The sequence below is a fragment of the Lycium ferocissimum genome, chromosome 8 (assembly GCF_029784015.1).
Source record: "Lycium ferocissimum isolate CSIRO_LF1 chromosome 8, AGI_CSIRO_Lferr_CH_V1, whole genome shotgun sequence".
NCBI classification, from domain to species: Eukaryota; Viridiplantae; Streptophyta; class Magnoliopsida; order Solanales; family Solanaceae; genus Lycium; species Lycium ferocissimum.
This window is the reverse complement of record NC_081349.1, coordinates 51,590,003-51,612,251: the sequence shown is the minus strand read 5'-3', so window position 1 is coordinate 51,612,251 and position 22,249 is coordinate 51,590,003. Positions and strand designations below refer to the sequence as shown.

The 22,249-nt window shown below is 32.3% G+C and overlaps 1 protein-coding gene across 1 annotated transcript; it reads right to left on the bottom strand.

Moving 5' to 3' along the window:
• Positions 1 to 9,673: 9,673 nt before the first annotated feature.
• Positions 9,674 to 12,578, bottom strand: LOC132068723 (cyclic dof factor 2-like). Its single transcript, XM_059462404.1, has 2 exons — positions 12,299 to 12,578; positions 9,674 to 11,327 (listed from the first exon to the last, which is right to left on the bottom strand). The coding sequence occupies exons 1-2, from the start codon at positions 12,407 to 12,409 to the stop codon at positions 10,065 to 10,067; spliced, it is 1,374 nt and encodes a 457-aa protein (XP_059318387.1). The 5' UTR covers positions 12,410 to 12,578; the 3' UTR covers positions 9,674 to 10,064.
• Positions 12,579 to 22,249: the final 9,671 nt, after the last annotated feature.

Genomic DNA, 22,249 nt, shown 5'->3' with positions numbered 1-22,249 from the left:
AACTTGCACTTCAACTAATGCAAAGAAGAGGAAATACTTGAGAGTTTCATATTTTCATTATTTGAAATTTTTTTATAGTGTTTGAACGTTAGAGTTTGATCTGATGTAGTTAATTATTTAAATTAACTTATACTTGAGCGTTTGAAGTGGAACACGATTTTTGTTTAGCTAAAAAATTTTTTGGTTAAAAGATTAACTTATGTTGAAATAAATAATAATAAAAAATCATGTTACCTTATTACAGTAATACTTTTTTATATTGATGATAGATAAATTTTAGTTTGCATTTTAGATAGTTTAAATTTTTTATCAAATATAAATAGTCAAAATATTATTCTCTATTAAATAATTAAATTTATTTTGCTGAAATGTAGATTTTTATAATATTTTATTGATATAGTATAATTTCACATGCACATTCAGATATTGAAAAATGAAAATAGACAGTTAATCATTTAGTGTTCAGATCTAGAGACCACATTTTAATATTCAGATGTGCATTCTCATCTAGACATCTAAATCTTAATGCACATCTTAATATCCAGATGTGTATTTAGATTCATACGTCTTAATCTTAATGGGAAAAATTGGGACCTTAGTACCCTTTTTGAGGTTTGATTAATTCAGATTCAAGCTAAACGATTCTATTTTAAGGATTAAATGCTCCCTATCACAGGCGACTTCATACCAAAGGTTCGAATCGAAAATTTATAGTTAAGTATAAAAGAGTACACACTATTCAGGATTAAAATTTAATGATTTCAACTTTTAAGATTTTCAGTATGAGCTCATTGTAATGTCAAAATTATGGGCCGGGGCGAATCTGTATACTAATTTTGGGGCACGTGAACTCATGATCTCTTTGTAAAACTAGATATTTTATCTAAATATTTTCTAAAATTAGTATGCTATCATCTGCTGTAACCCATACTACATGAATGCTTGCGTAATGGTGTCTTGGTTGAAGGTTGAGTTATTCTCTAAGGACTAGGATTAATTCCCACATAATATATATATATATATATATATATATATTTTTTTTTTTCTTAAGTGGTGAATCCATATTCTAGAAATCCTAAATTCACCTCTAATTATGGGTTCAACTCTAATATTTGTTGAAATTTTATTAGATTTTACTTTGTACTCCACGTTGAAGTTGGGTTTAGATAAATCCATATCCAAAAGGCTATATTCACCCTAGATACCAATTTCCCACAACTTTTGATGGTAAGCTCGCATCTATCTACAACATGAAATTAGAACCACTTACCCATTCAGATTTGTATTATGATGGAGAAATAGCTTTTTCTTCTGATTTCTCTTTTATCTTTTCTTTGGAAGAAATGGCTCCTCTCCCCCCTTCAAAAATAAATCAAAGATCGAGACTATTGTAAGTTTAATTTGTAAATGGTAAAATGTAGTATAAAATTCCTTGGGAAGTTGAAAAGTCACATCTTGGTTTGGTCAGAAAACTCGAATATTCTTATTTCTACCATAACTCTAAAATCTTACCAATTATTTTATTCTATACATGTTCAGTTTAGTACTACTACTTTGCAAATAAAGAAAAACTTTCAACAGATACCGTTTCAACATGAAATAGCAATAAAAGCGTTAAATTATGAGCACTGACTATGCTACATTTTGAATTATTAGGTTTAGTTGACCTATAACACAAAGCAATTATCCATAGCAACTCTGACATTTACAAAAGTAAAAAATATTCTGCTATATCCAGTTACATTGAACTGATTGTGTAATTTCTTTTACCTACAGATATTGTGTATAATATAAACCCATTTAGAAAATGTGAGGATCAAATTGTCTGAAGAGCACATGATTTTCAGTGTATCTCGAATATATATTTGCTATATATAGTAGATTTGTTAACGTATAATTTGCATATACTTACAAATACTGAAAATAAAGGTGTGTTTACTTGTAATCTGGAGGAAGGTCAAAGGTGGTGATGCTGTAAGCTCACAAGTTATTAATAAAGGCGAAATAACCCATATATACCGCTTACACATCTAGTTTCTAGCCAATCTAGCCCACTGTATTATTCTAGCCCACTACTGTATCATAGGTGTATAGATAATGTATATGTATTATATAGATATATATACATTAATATACTTTGTATTCATAATGTATATGTTTTGTATAAACCCATGAAACCAACTTCAAATTATAGTGTATACAAAGTATAGCTACATATTTACATTAATATACTTTGTATAAACACCTGAAACTAACTCAATTTACAGTGTATAAATAATGAATTTAAACCCCCAATTTGAGTCCCTCTTCATATGTTTATACGTTTGTTGCTTGTGACACATTAATAAAACCTACATTAATAGACAGCTTCAGAAAGCACAAATGGAACTAAAAGGATCACCTATATATCAGTTATGGACAATTTTACCAATCAGAAGAAATAGTAAACAAAATGGTAATATGCAAAAATCAGTTCATACTCTATAGTTATTTATTGCCACATATGAAGAGCTTACTAATATTTTATACCACAAGCAATTAAGGACAGCCTATATCAGCAGATCAAACCGAAGAAGTGTCTCTATCCCAAATTAAAGGGTCCGTTGAATGAGACTCAAAGTGTCGGCTGACATTGCAATTTAAACTGCCGAAGATACATTTTGGGTAAAAAGTGAATAGTTGAGCTAAAAATGGCAAACTAGGTGTCCCAATGGACACTCAGCCATTAATAAAATCTTAAAATAAAACTTTCTATAGTGGAACCCAAGACGATATAGAAATAATCTCAAGCCGGTTGAGTCTGCTATGACAATAAGGCTTAGTTTGAATTCATAATATTTCAATACTCCGTGCTAAAGAAAAATAGACGTAGCCTTGACGAATTGCAGCTAAGTAAAATATTTCTTACTCTCCTCCCAAGGGAACAGTTCAGAAATTAAGATATCATAATTCAATTATAATGTTACAACTTCATACTCATAGTTACTCTTAACGAACTGCAGCTAAGTAAAATGTTTCTTACTTTCCTATTATTTATGAATATCAACTTTGATTAAAAATAAATATTTAACATTTATACACTGATCAATAAGACTTAAAAGTCAGTTAGTAAAAACTTTTATACCAAGTACTTTGTGTTAGGTCGTATGGAACGTTCGGGTCAAATGGCTTCTTAGGGGTTGTTGGGTAGGATGTTTTAGAGAAAATAATGCATGTATTAGCTTTGGTATTATCAATGGCCTTATTTGGTAGTATTTTTCAACCTATACATGGTTAAAGCCAAAACTGCCTTTAATACACCAAAACAAACAATGGATAAGACATAATCCCAAAGACAACTAATTCCAAAGATTACTAATCTCAGCATTACTAATACGTCCTATTCAGTATTATTCTTATACACTCTACCAACAATCCCTTATAGGTTTTAATAATGAAAGAAGTGTACTGTTGGTACAAACTTCTGCACGAATCCACCTTAGATATTTTATATTCCAAACTTTTGGTAGTCAACTTGAGGATGAGCATCAAGAAAATGAAAACAATCATAAAAAAACATTTGAAAATCTCATTACTTAACATGAACAAGGGAATATGAAAGACCTAAAGAATATAACCAAAAGCCCATTGTCTTGACTCGTCACAAGCCCATGATGCTTTTAAAGGTCAATTCATGTCCTGAGGTAGTGGAGGGAAATGTGGAAGAAAACCAGAATAGGGATTGTCGTTGGGCCCAGCATAGTCATAGTCTGCCACGTACGCCGCCCTAGGTTTCTCCTGTATATTTTGTTAAAAAATATCCAAATTAATCCTAAACTTTTAGACCCTCAAAAAAATGTAAAGGAAAAAATATGAAATGAGCTAATATCAAAATATTATGCACCTCCCATCTGATAAAGAATTTCGGAATTTACATGTCATTTTCTTAAATTTTTTAATAAAGAATACAAATTTAGAGATCACATAAAACATATTTTTCCTTTTGGTTCAAAAAGAGTAGATTTCAGAGAACGAGGATCGAATTGTCTGAACTTTGGTCTCAATTTTGGACTTCCATTCTTCAATCTTTTAGGAACTATAAGTGCTAAAAATGAAAAATTTATAACCATAGATAATTTAGAAGTATGAAGAAGTAGGCATAAAAATAGCTTTTTAGCACTCGAATAGTAACGGTATTCATATAGAAATATGAACATAAGAGTGTTTCATTTCTTTTGGAATAATCGAATCCAATTGAAATTGGTACTCTTCAACAATGATTTATCTGTGTTTTAAAAGGGCTTTGAAAAGTAAAGTTGTGCTCGAATTTTGTTCCACGTACCCGCGACACATCAGCCTTATATATTATAAATAATATAGATACACATCAGCCTTATATATTATAAATAATATAGATACTACTACAAATTCAATCAGTGATCATATAAATAATTATAAATTTTATGTATATAATTATCGGTTGGTTCGGTTATTTATTCATCATTCTTGAATGATCTCATATTTTCAATTATTCTATCATTTCAAATGACATCTATTCTTACTGAAAGCACTTTCAATTACCAAATAATAATATCATTCTTTTTAGAACAGAAAATGTACACATAATATTACAAAAGAAAAAAAAAACAAATGAGAACGAACCTCAAGCAAAACTCTATGGATGTGTCCATGGCCAAAAGATCCCAATGTTTTTCTACCGAATCCTACACAATCAAAAACAGCAAAGTTAGTGAACAACAGAGAAGTATTCCAAGACATATTAATTAATAGTCCACATTTGGTTGCCAAATCCAATAATGTAGTAAATTCAAGAGAAAACATGGAAATTTTTCTTTAAAAAAAAAAAAAAAAAAAAAAGAAAGTAAAAAGGATAACCGTGACACTGAGAGAAGGCAATAATGAGAAAAGCAGCCATAACAAATGCAAAAGAAATGAAGCGCCCCATTTGTTGACTTCTGCTTAATTGAGGGTTATTGAAAATGAAATTATGGGGTTTTGTATTTAGAGAACTTTTAATTTATTGAAGACTAGTAGTATTTCGGTTATAGAGTCCTTTTTGGATTGTCACTCTTTAATCACCAAACAAGATATTGCTAAATACATGGAAATAACTTATCCACCCGCTGCTTCAATATTTCACAAAAGGTGTTCACACCAAACGGTACGAGTTAATCAGGATTAGATAATATATGTTGATTAGAAATATGCAATAGTTAACTGTGATTAAGTCACAAAAATATATGTAAAAAAATATGTGGCAGTTATTCATTGACTTGGTATAAATACCGATTAGAATAAATTTTCTTCCGGAATGTATGAACCTTACATATTATGATTTATTAATGTTCCTCCTTATCTAATTGACAAGTTCAGCCACAAAATCCCTCAGCAAATCATGTCATTAGTTTTTTGTCCTTATCCGGATTTCAATAAAAAGCTAAGGGGTTGTTTGATTGCTGGTTAGAGGTATGTAGTAATACATATATTAGTCATGCATGTATTAGTAATGCAAGATCTATCTATATATCATTATAAAAGCAAGATTCCCTTAATGAAATGTCATTTGCCTTTTTAACATCTAAAAATAGATTTTACTGTTGGGATATATACTATTAACCATGTGTTTGGATATAGTATTTATTATAGAACAATTATTTATTCATTGTTTAATAAAGAGTTAAATAGATCATGTACTGCTGTGTGTGTCCTTTACTTATATAGTAGATGATTTAGTGTATAGAGTTTAACTTATACACGGACGATTAAATCGTCGGTTCTTATAAGTATAAGTTTTATGTTCACAATCTAAGATGAAAATTGGACAAAGCCATCGGTATGATTGTAGCACAAGATTAATATAATGTATCTTAATTATGGGAACGGTATAGTTCCGTCTTCTTGTGCTAGTACATTTTGTATGTATTGAACGGACCAAGTAGAGATAAGTATTTTTGTACAGAATATATAAAACAAATTCTCTAGTTCATTAAATGTACTTATACTCTTAATCTTGATATAATTATTATGATCAATGTGATTTGTTCATTATTTTGATTTATTAAAAGGTACGACTCAATTGCGGGTCTATGTATTCCTGGTAAATTGGATAATGGCAAATTACATTTGTGAAATAATAATTAGCGATAGAATCCATGTCTCGACTTTGAGATTGATGATACCCTTTATGAATGCTTATAATTCTCATGTGAAAACCCTGCATGTGGATTTTGTATCCGTCACATGATGTAAGTTAAGCAGAAATATAAAGGATTCAATTAGTCAATAAATTAAATTGTCAGTAATTTAATTTAATTGATTGGTATATGTAATATTAACATGGGAAGTTAAATAAGTTTTAATGTATGATTTCGAAAATGAACTGGGGAGTGCAGTTACGATTTTTTAGTGGAATAATTCGTAATTTATTATGGTAGGATTAATTCAGATTTTTTGAATTAATTCCATAATAGGAAGCCTCGTTAATTAAATTATGTGGTCCCTGCTGTGCCCGAATAATAAAGAATTAAATGGAATATTATTTCTTGATGGAAAATAAAGACCTAACAGGTTTTGAAAAATGGTGAAAATCCTAAACCGGTAGTTATAAAATAGAGGTCTTATTCCATAAGGAGGCTAAGGGTTTTAGAAGTTTCTTCAACTTTTCCATAGAAATTCACCCACACGAATTTCGTAAATTCTGGTATTATTCGGGTTAGATAGTAGAAGACCGTGGAACTGGAGGATGAACACGTGGATGATTTTTGCTCGTGCTTGAAGGCTAGATTCGAGGTTGCATTCACGCTTCAAGAGATAAATATCAATTTTATGTTTGATTAATATCTTGATTATGTGTTGTCTATATTACATGCAAGTTCGATCCTGACTCCGCTGCATATGCCTGTATTCCATCATTTCCATCATACAAAATTATTATTCAGTTATTTTTCTAATATTTAAGATTTTGAAATCAACTTAAATTGAGAAAATGTCTTCTTATGGTCAATGGTTGAATTTTCATATACAAAGTTCTATCATAAATGTGATACTCCCGAATCGGAAATCAACCTAAATTCAAATGATATTTCTTTTGTTGGGCAATGGTTGAATATACATATACAAAGTTCTATCATAAATGTGATACTCCCTATCTCGTTAGCTACGCTTTGCATTGGAAAATTTTTTCGTACATCAACCATAATTAGGGTTCTAAATAAACAGACAACTCTACCTTATATTTGGGACTTTAAATGGATTTTCTTTATATTTGGGGTTTTCCTCTTTCTTTTTACGTAGTATAATAATTGATTGACCGTAATTATTAAAGTTCTAAATAAACACACAATTCTACCTTATATTTAGACTTCGATTAAATGTGTAATAATTCCTTTATATGTGGGATTTTTCTCTTCCTTCTTTTGGCAGTACAATAATTCCTTAACCATAATTGGATTAGAGTTCTAAATAAACACTGCCCTTGTAATGCTGAATTAGTGTCATTATGCCAACACAAGCGAATTAATAAACGATACTTCAGTTCACTGTCATCACAAGTTTCAGAATTTCCCTTATCAACATGCATGTATTTTTTCATATTCCCGTTATAATGGAAATAATCATATTTTATGTTTAAATTGTTGTGATTGTATCTGTATGATTAATTTTCAAGTTCTAACAATGAAGAAAGGATCATCTTGCTTAATTATATGTGTTCTTCTCTGTTTTGCATTTCACAAATTCATCCTACTTTAATTGTAATTCACATTTTGCTTTTAGATGGTGAAGCTAAGGTTGAGGGTATCAGCCAAATTTATCAGCCATATTAACTTTAGTTTTTTTAGGAGCACACCTACAGTAGACCGAACTGTGAATTCAACATTGGTGAGCTTAAATTACTTTTGTGATACGTTCAACATTGAAAATAATGAAAATTTTAACATTGATTTTCAAAAATCAATTAGAAATTGAAAAGAAAATACATTTAACGCAAATGCATTAACCAAATCTCTGAAAAAGAAGACAAAATAATGAAGATTGCAATCTAAAAAGAGTTATAGGACGTGTATCGTGAGATATAATTTTGAGGAGAGAGATTGAAAGAAATTGGGATAATAACATTACTAGAGAGAGAACAGAAAATATCTGAATCTACTTTTACGGTAGCTACATCAGTAATCTAAAACTAGTTGAAAGAAAAAATGGCCACATGTTATGACCAAAACTAAAGTCTAAACCCTCACTGAAGTACTCACAGTAGGAACACAAAACTACTAACCATCAAGTGCATAATAAGATCATTCTTCGTTTCCCAAATTCTCTCTGTTGTGCAACTAATGCAGGAAAATGTTTCACATGTTAACACTCTTCTTGAACAAGAATGCGGCCCGGCCGCTTTCAATCAGTCTTTCTGTTCAGCTTGGAGATACAGAGGAGAAAACCAAAACATGCAATAACAGTAACCAGGAGAGCAGTGGGATTCAAGAAATAGAAATTAATAAAGTTATTTGTTCCTAAAGTTGACTTTCACATTTCACTCCCGACGACTTTGCCGACTTTAATACTGATTAAAAGAACATATGCAGCTACCAATTCCCACCAAATCACAAAAAACCAGCCAATTAGACTCAGTGTACGAGTTTGCTACATAACACTGATGAATGAGGAGATAAAGCATCATATCAGCATGTCTCTCTTGCTGTATAACAGCACCAATTTGAGCAAAGAATCTCTTATAAACATCGTATAAGAGAAGCCAATCATTTTGGCTGTTACAACCAGAGGAATGCCAGAAAATAAGGGGAGCAGAAATTTCTCTAGAAAACACATCCACACTCCATCTCTCCCATTACAAGTAGATGACTTAGATTACAATAGTTCACTCATCATACCAATTTATAATAGCTCTTCTGACTACAAATATGTGCAAGAACCAGATCACAAAGTAAAAGCTTAAATGAAGCTTAGATTAGACGACAGCCTCAGCTTAGGTTTGACTAAAGCCCCAAGCTACCCAAAAGAAGTAAGCCAAGAATCCACGGCTTAAAAGCATAAGCGACGAAGGGCACGGATAATTTGATTCATAAAGACCCCAATATAATCGATATAATGAGGCATTACATAGCTAGCAGACAGTTAACATGGTCTTGATTGCTCTATGGTTCTATTTGTTCACATAGACAGAAATGGGTTGACAAGTATTGGAATCAATAGGAAAAGGACCATGAAGCTTGTGGATTAATTGTAAATTAATCCATTACCTTTTCCCTTGGCAAGTTGGCCATAAAATGGCGGTGTCTCTTCTTCACTAGAGAATCAACTCCTGCTAAAGATAAAGATGCATCAAGTGTCTTTTGCAGTACCTTTATTTTTTCCATTTCACCATAGTCCTCTGCAACTAAATATGTTACTGGTATGGGTGGAATCAACTCCTTTCTGCTTTCCTCTGAAAAAATAGTATCGATAAGCACCACAGAGAGTTTAAATTATGCATTACCCTTTAATTTACAAAAATGAAAGGCCGACACCTAGAGGAAGAATTGAAAGGTAAGGTTCTTCAGATAAGCAAAGATACATCTCATAGAGATGAGCTAAAATAACTCGCTAGAGCATCCTCAGGAAATATATATTGACAGTCCATCCGTAGCAGTGCATTACTAGTAAGATTCGCAACAGACGATTAAGCAAATAATAAACTTTTTAAATTTACTGCCAACTTATTCATCACACGGCAAATTTGGTACACAAACAGCCTAGTTTATCTCTCATTTCTCAAATACAAGTATGTACATCAACTAAGACGCAAAACAGAGAGAGAGAAAAAAGAAAACGCTATCAACCAAAAAACACCTTTCTTTTCCACACAAAAAGGAGAATTAACTGCTAGATATTCATCTACTCCGATCCGAAAGAAATTGAAGGAATCTATCCTGCATTTTCACCAACACTACTGTGAAGAACTTGCTCTAACCAAAATATGCCGACAGGTAACAGTAGTTAAGAGTTACCGAGCTGAAGAATTCCTGCCTGGCCTAGCCATCATTGTCTGATGTTAATGATTCCACAACTTCTTATAAGCTCTCATTGAAATTTACTGACCGAGACATTGCTGCTGGGTTTGCTTGTAATACAGTAGAGTTTTCTGAAACACTATTGTTGTCATTATTCTTCGGCTGAAAAGCACTGAAAGGACTTCCACCAATGGAATCAACACTATCATGTTTTATTCCCAATGTCGCCCATATAGAACTCTTTGCAGCCTCTTCTGGATCATCAATTCGCAGAGTTTTTGGAACCCAGAGGCACTTCTCAGGATTACTCTCTTTTGAAGGCTCTTCCTTGCTGCTCACGGGTTTTAGTACGTTTTCATCCCTCGAGTGTTTCCCCAGAGTCGGAGAATCAGGACCAGAAGTCGGAGGTGTTTGGGTTAAGGAAGCACTAACTGGGGACACCCAAGGGACATTCCAAGAACCTGCTACAGTATAACCCCAATAAGAAGCTGCTGGGTAAAACGGCATAGGAAAGCCTGGAGGGCAATAACCAGGAGGACTCCAGGGGACAGAACTGCATGGATATGGCCAAGGAGTCCCAGGATAGCAAGTCAAGTAAGGTGGAAAGTTATGGCAGTTCGTCCTTAGCAGGTCAGGTACAATTTTGTTAACTTCAACCTCTGAATTTGTAGTAGTGACGGACGATCTTCTAGAATGGTCATCTCCACTGTCTCCCGCTCCGTAACTAACTTGAACCCCAGGCTCTTCTGGTTTATGGAACCCGTTTTGTGAACAGTTATGCACTGTTTTGTCAACAATGTTCAAAGCTGAAGCCATTGATTCACAGAGTGGTGTAGTGGAGCCAAATGCAAGAATAGGATGCTGGATTCCATTGGGATAATCTGCTTGTGCATTCGGAAGTGTTTCAGAGACAGATATTTGACGGTAATGTGGAATTGAGTTCTTGTTTTTCCGACGACCAGCACCTACTGGCACGTTCCTCATGGTCCCACCAGCTGTCCAATATCTCTGGCAATTCTTGCAGAAGTGTCTAGGCTGGTTCACATTGTAATTGTTGAAATAACAAAATTTGGTTTCCATGCTGTTACACCTGGGACACGGAAGTATCTTGTCTGGCTTTTTGAGGATTTTTTCTTGCGAATTACTTGCTTCTACCTGCTCTTCTTCACTTTTTGAGGGTCTCGTTGAACAGTCATTATCAACAGGTGGCTCCTTTATACTATCATCAGTTTTAATTGGATCTGAATTCTGATCCGGTAACTCCTTGCCAGTCGAAGTTTCCATCTCATCCTCATCATCATCCAGGTTTCCTCCAAAGTCATCCTGTATGTGTGATGCATTATCACAGAGGAGTAAATTGAGTCGGTAAACTCTTCTTTTAAACTATTCAAATTATCGGAAAACTTAGGGAGATCTCAACAGAAACGGTTCAACAAGATTTCACTAGTCTCTTATAACTATTGAAACAACCAAGCTTCTCCATTTTTAAGAAGATATGTGAAGGTTGTAGCGAGACATATTGAGGCCAGAGGTAAAAACAAGACACAATCGTAGTTTATATATCATGAAGGAATTAACCAGGGAGGACGAAGGATACGGGTGCATAACAGATTAAGTAAAACAACTCCGTTAGCAAGTCAAAATTAAACTACTCTTCGTTCACGCAAATTAATTGTCCCTTACAAATCTTATATATAGAGATGTTGAACAAAGAGATTTGATTGATAGAACAAAGTTGAACTCTAATGAATCACAGAACAATTATAACAGAGTTTAACTTCTATACACTAAAAGTATAAATGTTTTCTACACTATCAAGTAATCTAAATGATTATTACAGGTAACTACCCATAATAACTGGAATTAGTAACTTGAAAAATAGGCAAGTCACCTTCTATACGATGTTAAATTTCACTGATCCCAAAAAAAAAAAATTGTATTACACTATCAGTGAATATAAGCTAAATCCATTGTAAAATTAAAAACTTTCCATTAAAAATTATGGGACACCAATTAATATGTTATGAATATGTGACCTAATCGATAAATCAACAAATTTCAACAAAAACTAAAAAAACACGGCCTTTCCTTTAAAGATATTGATTTAATCCATTTCAATCCAAAAGAAATGGTTTATAGTTTTTCTCTGATTCAAAACCCTAAGGAAATGCTACTGAATGAGGTGAAGCAGAGTCCAATGGGAAGTCAACGACAAGTCACATACAAATTATTACTAACAAGAAATATCAACAGATTATATTCTAACATTTAAGTCTTAAAATAAAGTAAAGTACCTTGTGAGCTTCTTCTTCTTTGGTATCCTCATCGTGTTGAGGAGAATCCGGCAACTGAATGGTTCTACCGAAGAGTTTTATAGGAGGGTCTTTGTCTTTGAGTTCAGACATATTTGGTGTAGAGTTTTATGTATGCACTTTTTCAAGTTCCTAAGATAGCAAGTTAGAAGAAAGAGAAGACAATCCAACAAACAAGTCCGGCGAGTTTGGGGATTGGGTCTCATCTCATGTTATGTTACTCCCCATAGATCTGACACACTACACATACAACCTCCGACACACAAACACACATAATATGTGTGTGTTTGCCTGTTTTTTCTTTTTAAATATTTTCATCCATTTTTACTTTTATCAATATTCACTATTACTTGTCGTGTTTCAAACCCAAAACATAATTTAATATTCCATACCTGTTTTTTCTTTTTAAATATTTTCATTCATTTTTACTTGTGTCAGATTTTTACTTTTATTTGTCCAATTTTAAATTCAAAACATAATTTAACATTTCATACCTATTTCGTTTTCATTATTAATTATTGGGTTAAAGACTTCAAGAAATTATTAGTGATTGTATAATTTTTAAAGTATGTTTGATTGATTTTATGTATGACTTCGTAAGAGGCGTGTCATATCAATACCGGACAAGTTAAAATAGGTGGAAGGAGTGTTTTCTATCACCAGTTGGATCTCACCTTTTATGAATGAGTCTCTACGTATTTTTTATGCAGAATCAAATATCAATATATTTAGTGCTTTAGAATTTAAATATCAAATTCATCAGGTTAAATTTTCCTTATGTTGGTGTATTTTGGATAGAATTCTGTTGAAAATTGAGTAGAGGAGCGGTGGTTGATTATGATATAAAATTTACATACAATTTATTGCTATATGAATAAATAAATAAGTATAGTCATTCTAAATAGTTAGATTAATAATTTATTTGTCGAAACTTCTAAAATCAATTTATATAAAAGTGATTTATTTGGCTAATCAAAACAAATATGAGGAAGGCAAAATGCATACGTATATAGTTTAGCATAGTCGGTTCGATCAATCATGGAATTTGAAATGTAATCAAACAATTTGCTGATTTGAAGACAAGTCAAATTCTATTACATTTACTTTGTTTTGATAAATTAAAAAAGTGAGAAGTAACTTGTTTATGCAGACTCCGTGCAGAAAATGTTAAATTCAGCTGGTATGCCACGTCAGATAGAGAAAACAATTCTCAGCCACAAGTTTTTCGTGGCTTTGAGATTTTGTATTTCTACTTTTTCTTCTTTTTGATTCTCCATAAAGTGAAAGGGGCTCTTTTTTATCTGAGTCAGCACTACCTTTTTTCTTCCTTTTCTTCTCATCCCCAAATTCTTCGTTTTTGGGACCCACCTTTTACAAAGTCACCAAACTTTTCGGCTTTGCCTACGTTTTTTTAATTTCATTTTATAGACTTTTCTATTTTCTTGTGGATGATAATACAAGTTGGGCAAAATGTTGGACACTACAAAGCGTGCAGAACCAGCAAACTCAAATACTCTTACCTTTTTAATTTTTTTATAAGTTGTACAATGTACTAAACATAAGTTCCGTTTTTTACTTATTTACGTTAGCAAATTAAGATTCTTTTTTACTTATTTATGTTAGCAAACTAAGATAAAATTAATTATTTTTAAAATTTAATTCTTATTATGAAATAATTATTTCTCAAATTTAATGAATTAATAATAGTCAAATTTAGATTTTCAAAGCATAGTTAATGGTAGGGGTGTGCAAAAATCAGTTTAACCGATAAACCGAACAGAAAAAAATACTATTGGTTTATCAGTATTAAGTTATTGGGTTAATGGTTTTGTAATTTTTTTTTATTCAACTATCGATTCGGTTTTTCGTTTTGAGGTTAAGTTAATGGTTAAACTGATAACCCAACAAGATTATATTAAACTTAGCTTTTTATTCCTAATTTTATTAGTGGCTTTAGATTTTAAATACAAACCCAATTTCCTAAATTCTTACTTTCATTTCAGGACCTTATTTCCTTAGGCGACACTTTAGTTCTCTCAAGTTAGGTCTCTTGTCTCTCTGCCTCTCTCGACTAGAAAAAAGAAAATTAGTTTGTTTTAGTAATAACGTCTTTGAATTTGCTTCTGCTTGTAATTTGTGCAGACTTTTATGCATGAAGGTAGTGCATATATAAAAAAAACGAAAATAAGAGAAAGCAAAAAAAAAAAAAAAAAAAAAAATAGAGCATTTTCTTATCAGTTAAACCAAAAACCGAACCGTTAAGGATCCTAAACCGATTAACCAAAAACCGATAACGAATATCTTAATGGTTTGGTTGTCGATTTAGCGCATTTACAAAGTGAAAACTGATAAATTGAATCAGTAATACACAATACCTGATTAGCACCCCTAATTAATAGAGGTAATTTAGTAAACTAAATTTTATTTAATATTTTTTTTAAGGGAATGCAAAATGCAGACTGAACAAGTATAAGGAATAGATGAAATATTAAAATAAGTAAATTTTACTTGGCATAGCTTACTATGTTACATATTTATGGAACATAACTATACTTTTTAATAATTAAGTTTAGTAGCTATAATATTATATTTTTACAACTTATAGCTACCCACTTTTCTACCAATTAACTTACCACTCTCCACACCCCTATTTTTTAGTGCTTTTCTTTCTCTCTCTCCCCTTTTCCTAAATATACGTTTCTAACTTCCATCTCCCCTAATTTCGTGCTTTTCAAATCAGTTTCTGATTTCTTTCACTTCCTTTTTTTACTCTGTATTAACTGCTCATTAATTTCAACCTTTTACTGCCAAAATTCAACTCTATTTCCTAAAATATGTAAGATTCTCTGTTATTTTTGTGTTCTCCCTCATCATCTTTGTTTCTTTTTTTGCTTTACTAAGCCACAGATTTCATCTTTCCCTATATTCAGTGGAAGTTTAAAGGTTTTTTTGTTTTTGTTTTGAGGGATCCATGTTGTCACGACCCAACCGGAGGGCCGCGACGGGCACCCGGTGCTAGCCCACCCGGGCACCTCTCAACATACTTTCACATCACATCTAGGTGAGCCACATAGCTAAATCATACTTTTCATTTATCATCATACTAATCCCGTTGGGCAACAATTCATTTATATCATCATTAGCAACTATGCCCATATAAATGTACATAAGCCGACGAGGCTAACAAAATAATATCCAAAATATAGGCCGATAAGGCCAAACACATCTACCGATATACACATGTCTATGAGCCTCTAAGAAGAGTATATCATATCATATAGGCGGGACAGGACCCCGCCGTGCCCATAATTATGTACACAAAAGAATCTATATCAAAAGGCTGTGACTCACGAATGAAATGGAGCTTCGCTATGTAGTCCCGAATAAAGCGACTATGGATCAAGTCTGTCTCCCTGGCCACCTGCGGGCATGACGCAGCGTCCACAAACAAAAAGACGTCAGTACGAAGAATGTACTGAGTATGTAAAGCATGATCAATATCAATATGAAAGCATAATAGATAACATATGAAATAACATAGGATGGGAGATAATAGTATCATTATCATAGTACTTACTTGCTTTCCATAGGGACATTCCATTTCTATGGCATATCCGTGTACAGACATCCATATCCATACTCATTTACCTTTCGTAACCATTTTTGTATTCGTATTCGTATTCGTATTCATACTTCCATTCATTCTCATTTTCATATCATATACATTACATATACGTAATCTTTACATAGCATTTACATATACTTAGCATATTCGTACTCATTTTGATGTCATATACATAGCATTTATATAGCATAACCGACCACGAAGGTTCAGTGTTTCACATACCTGGCCCTACCAAGGCTTAGTGTCATACATACCTGGCCCTACCAAGGCTCAGTGTTGTCCGTACCCAACTGCAGTGGTGCGCGCGCATTACATATATATATATCTACTATATTCTACCCGGCCATATACGCTCGGGGTTTCACAATAGCCACACATGGGCACATATACATATAAGCATCTTTAGCATTATTACTATCATCGTTCATCATATCTATCCGTAAAGGATTACTCGTCATATAAGGAATTTAGTACAATCGTATTATATTGAGGATCATAAGCTTAGTAGCTTTTAGAGATAGGATCATTGGAGAATATCGTAGGTTCATAGAAGGATAGATATTTGGTCAAAGAACCATGCCTTATGAAAGAAGGGTTAGCCTTACATACCTTTCCGTTCACTATTCTATCACTTGCACGCTCTTCTTCAATGCTCACGTTTCTACCTTCATTAGAGTACATACTAGCATTAGGAAATCGATGAGTTAGCATACATGACTAAAGCTAGAGAAAATCGGACAGCATCTCCTTTATTTATACGACTTCCTCCGCATCATATATCAACTCCCAAACATCAATAATAACATTCACAACATCATCACAATAGCCTTTATTCAACTACATTATCCTTACTTCACAATTCACTTCAATTCATCCATATTCATGGTCATATCACACAATTACGTTCGTTCATATACAACATCTATCCCATGTTCTCAACATCATTTATAACATGATTATAATCATAATGTATCAAGAATCATAACTCAATCCAAACATTTACTCAAAAGTGACACTATCCCACATTCATGACCCATTTCCTATATCCTTTTGCAATCCAAGTGTTTCAACTTTCAAATACCTTAAACAACGTGGAAATGTCATAAAACTTACCTTATATGGTGTAGGAATGAACTTTGGGTGCAAACACTTCACTTGAGAAAAACCCTAGTTCCACCTTCACTTAGATTCTTGTCTTGGATGAAGTTTAATGGGTTTCTTATACTTGGTTCACTTGGTTTGATGAAGTTGAACACTAATTTCTCTTGAAATCTTTGCAGGAGAAATGTAGAGAGATGTTTTAGAGAGAAGTGGAGTGAAAGGTGAAATGAAATAAATGAAACTTGGATCCTTATTTAATAACTCCATTCTGACCCGACCAACTTCTATGGACCAATATACGGTCCGTATAATTTATACTGACCGTATGTCTGGCCGTAGATTTGGTCCAGAGAGGTCTCAATACGGGCTGGAAGTACGGCTAAACATACGGTCCGTATGTTTTATACGGCCGATATGTTTGGCCGTATAATGTCCAGTGATTCCGAACTTGTTCTCGTCCACTCGTTTGATCTCCAATCCTTATGGAACCTTCTTGACACTTGTTTATCACCTCATTATCAATCTAAGGGACGTTATAACTCTTCTCCAAAGCGTCGTTAAATCATCATTAGCTTGTTACTCGTAAATCGCTTCCGATACTTATCGTATGCATTGCCTTCTCTTGGCAACTTTCTCGTCTAACATCGAATGTCTTTGAAATCTTACTTAAGGCCATCAAATGCTATTTCTTACTTATTTAAACACCGAATACTTCGTACTCTTCGTTAGTCTATTCACTGTGCATCAACGAAAAATTTTCCGAGGTGTAACATATGTATTATTCATCCTCATGTCGTTTTAGACCACCGTCTTCTCCGGCGTGATCTGACCGGCATCAGTCGTCTTCTCTTTTCGGTCGGATCGTAGCAATTGCATGGTCGGATGCCGTAGCAATTACAAAGACCAGCCTATTTGAACAAAAAATATTAAAGACCAAATCATTTAACCGCCATGGCTTTTCCTAGATGCCCTCATGGCCGCCGGCCACCGGAATTTTGAATACGGATACGAAGTTTTTGTTATTGGACAAGAGTAAAAATGTTCATGTTCTCCAAGAGGTATTTTTTCTTTGGTCTTTGTAAGGTACGTTATGGATCTTCACTAATCACTTCCATGCTTTGGAGTCGGTTTTACGGTTTCGGTGATTAGTTAAGTGATTTATGTTGGTGCTCACAAAGTTCATTATGGATTTTCCATCCCTCCCGTAAGTTAGTTTCATGCTAATTAAGTTTTACTTTTGCTTTTCTATTTTTGGCTAAAACGTATTCCACCATTAGTTAATTGATTTATGTAGGTGTTTTCAGAGTTTGTTATGGAATTCCTTTTGCTCCTGACAGTGAGCTTCATGATTGTTCCTAGATGCCCTCCGTCGTCGGCCACCGGAATTTTTGAATACAAATCTGAAGTTTTTGTTATTGGACAAGAGTAAAAATGTTCATGTTCTCCAAGAGGTATTTTTTCTTATTAATGACCCTATTTTCACTTCACCAGATATGTATTTTACTTGCATTTTAAGTATATTTTTATCGTATTTTTTGATGAACTTCAGTTAATTCCCGTTTTTTCAATTCACCAGATCTATATTTTGCATACATTTTAAGTATATTTTTGTCGTATTTTTTTATTATTTCAATTAGTTTGTGTTTTGAACTTCAGTTAATTCCTGTTTTTTCAATTCACCAGATCTGTATTTTGCGTACATTTTAAGTATATTTTTGTCGTATTTTTTATTATTTCAATTAGTTTGTGTTTTTAATTGTGTGTTATATATTTTTTCTACCTAATTTGTTACTTGTAAATTTATGCGATTTTGAATTTGTGTTTACTTTTTATCAAAGTATATTTTGTAGTATATATTCAGTGTATTTGAAGTGTATTTTTACAGCACGATCACACAACTTTGTTGTAGTGACAACCACGGTGCATTTGACATTGATATATTTGCATTATATTTATAGTATATTTTCAGTATATCTTGAATGTGTTGTTATTTATTGTGGTTAATTTGTTATGTTGTTATTTTTTCATGTTTTGTTAATGTAAAGTTTCAGTATATCTTGACGCATTCCAGCTGAAATTGATGCAAAGTTTCTCCGTATGAGATACGACGCAAATCGACAAGGCAACCTGAATGCATTTATTGATAACGAGCAACCACCAATACCCTGTCAAGGCTACCGTTGATTATGATGCAGTGATTTTAGTAGATGTTCAGGAGTAGATTTGTAGACAGAACAGTTTATGTTTTAAGTTGTTTTTTTTTTCTCCAACTTTTTTTTTTTATGTATAACATCACTGTTGCGACATTATTTTTATGAAGATTTTAGAAGAAGTTTTATGTATTTTGGTAATGATCCCGCTTGTTGTATAGTCTAATCGTAGATTTGAATTCTGTTTTTATTACATTTATATTTTTCTTGTATAGTTACTGCTAAAAAATTACAAAGTGCATTTCAATATTAAGTTTGTATTTCCTACATGTTTTCACTATATTTTATTGATGAACCAGGAAGAGTTCTATGCATTTTCTCTATATATTCATGGTACACTTGAATTCATTATTGAACCATAAAATCCATCTTTCTGTACAATATACTTCGAAAATTAAAAAGCAATTTTAATAGTTCTAAAATACATACAAAATACAAGTGAAATATATTGCAAATATATTCATTACGATTCAAATCTTACGGATCAATTAGAATACACTCAAAAATACAATCATAATACAGATAAAATACAGTGAATCAAAACCCACCCTTAGGGATTAAAGTTTTTTTATGGAGTCAAGTTTTCCCATCTTATTAAAGGTACTAAATAATATTCAATATCAGCTTATTGCACTCAATAACTAATATTTTTTGTAACGAACATTTTGATTTTTAATAATGTAATTTCATTGAATATTTTTAATAACGAACACAAAACCGATGGTCATAGCATCGGACAATCTCAACTTGTCACTATACAATTCGATTGATGAACAAATCAAGCTTTGCGTGATTTATGGAACATTAAAAAGAGATTTTTTTTCAGTTATATTTTGGGAAAAAATATGAAGAGAGTTTTTGAATTCAAATTTTATGTGAATGATTAGATGTTGAATGAGATATGTGATTAGATATGGAAGAGAATGAGATTTGGTGATTTATGGAACATTAAAAACAGATTTCTGTTTAGTTTGAAATTTTTTTTTCCTTAAATAGAGGCATTATTTGCTCAACAGTTCCGTGTATTTAGTCTGTATTTTGGCTATATTTATGCGACGCGTCCAGGACCTAAATATAGGAAAAACCAGCTACGAAATGTAAATAATGAACTTGTAGTTATAGCTTGTTAGAAGCAGCTAAAAGGTAGCTATTTGTGAAAATTTTACTTTAAATAATACATATTAGCTAACTATGATCTCATGACAAAACTTAGGGATACATAAGTTTCCCTTAAACTTGTTCCGAAAATCATTTACACACCTTTAATTCATAGGCAACCTAATACCGGCTAGTTTAGTTTGAAGTGGGAATAATAACCCCTTATGTGAAGTACTAGTTATGTGAGGCCCGTGCTAAGCCCGGACCCAAACTCAAGATATAAAAGCAGATATTTTAACTAAAGAAATATAATTTGTGTTAGTACAAGTGTACAACAACAACAACAACAACAACCATATACCCATTGTAGTCCCACAAGTGGGTAGTTATATAAAAGCAAAATTTTCATTCCACTCCTTTAATATTTTAACTTCCATTTTGATGAAATTATAACTTATGTATCCTAATTTTCTGAAGTTATTTAGTTCTAAATAAATAATCTATACATAGTTAATGAACTTTTAAGACAAATACATAATTTAACTTGTGCAACAGATGGAGCTGCTCCTCTCTTAATTAGGGATTAGGGGTTCGAACATGGATATGGAAAAAAATCTTTGGAGGAAGCGCTCCCCCCGAATAGGCGCGATGCAGTGCGAATTATACGGATTAATTGGGCTCAAATGCGGATATCGAGCACCAATCAAAAAATCAAAGAACGTGAAAAATGAGGTAGGAGGTTTGATAGCTTTTGAAAAGTAGACTTTAAAAACAAAAACAAAAAAATTGACATAAATAAATAAGATTAGGACCTAAAAGTAATTAATTAAAAAGTTTTAAAAAAAATTGAAAATTATTGTAAGGACTACAAAAGTCCCAGAAAGTCAATAGCTTTTGAAAAGTAGACTTTAAAAACAAAAAACAAAAAAATTGACTTAAATAAATAAAATTAGGACATAAAAGTAATTAATGAAAAAGTTTTTAAAAATTTGGGAAATTATTGTGAGGACTACAAAAGTCCTCACATTCCCTCTTATATATAATAGTAATATGAGAATAATTACGACTATGAAGAATTTAGGTATGCACCGAATAAATCATGTCAAGTTTATTGGATAATAAAGTATTCCGCCTTTATTATTTCGAAATCAAGCGTAGGTGATGCTTGTAAATTATGAAAAAATTAATGCTATAGCAAATCAAATACTCCAGCTTGGCTTAACAGAAATCGTAATAGAGAAAAAACTGATTGGCGCATTCAATTCAAAACAACCACCTATGAGTTCAAAGTTTCAATTTTATGTATGCACTTTCTTCTATCTTTTCCGACCTTGCACCTAATTAAATATATGAAATAAAAGGGTCAAAAACACGTCTCAACTATCACTTTTTTTTTTTTTTTGTGTTTCATACCTGAACTATTCAAAGTGAGACTTTCCTATCTAAACTATCACCAGATAGTTACCAAAATACACCTCGACTTATATATGATGGTGTGTGTACTACACTCTCTTTTTTGTTTAAAAAAATCGTGCCTCGTGGATAAATAATTCCACCGTGGTAGAACTAATTGTTAGGTTAAAAGTTAATTCCACGTGGATAATCTGCCCACATTTGCAAAAGACATTCTTCCTCATTTTGATAAGAAAATATGAATAATGAAGAAGATGAAGGGAAACAAAATGAAGGAGAAAATCTGATTAGCTCTTACAGAAGAAGAAAATGAAGAACAAGGCTAATAATGAAGAAGAAATAAATGAGAAAATCTGCACAAGAGAAGAAGAAATGAAGAAAAATGGTTGAGAAATGATGAAGAAGAAGGGAGAGAGCTTAGGTTTTAAAGAATTAATTGGAGATTAAAAAAATAAAGAAATAATGAGTTAGCTCATATATGCTCCA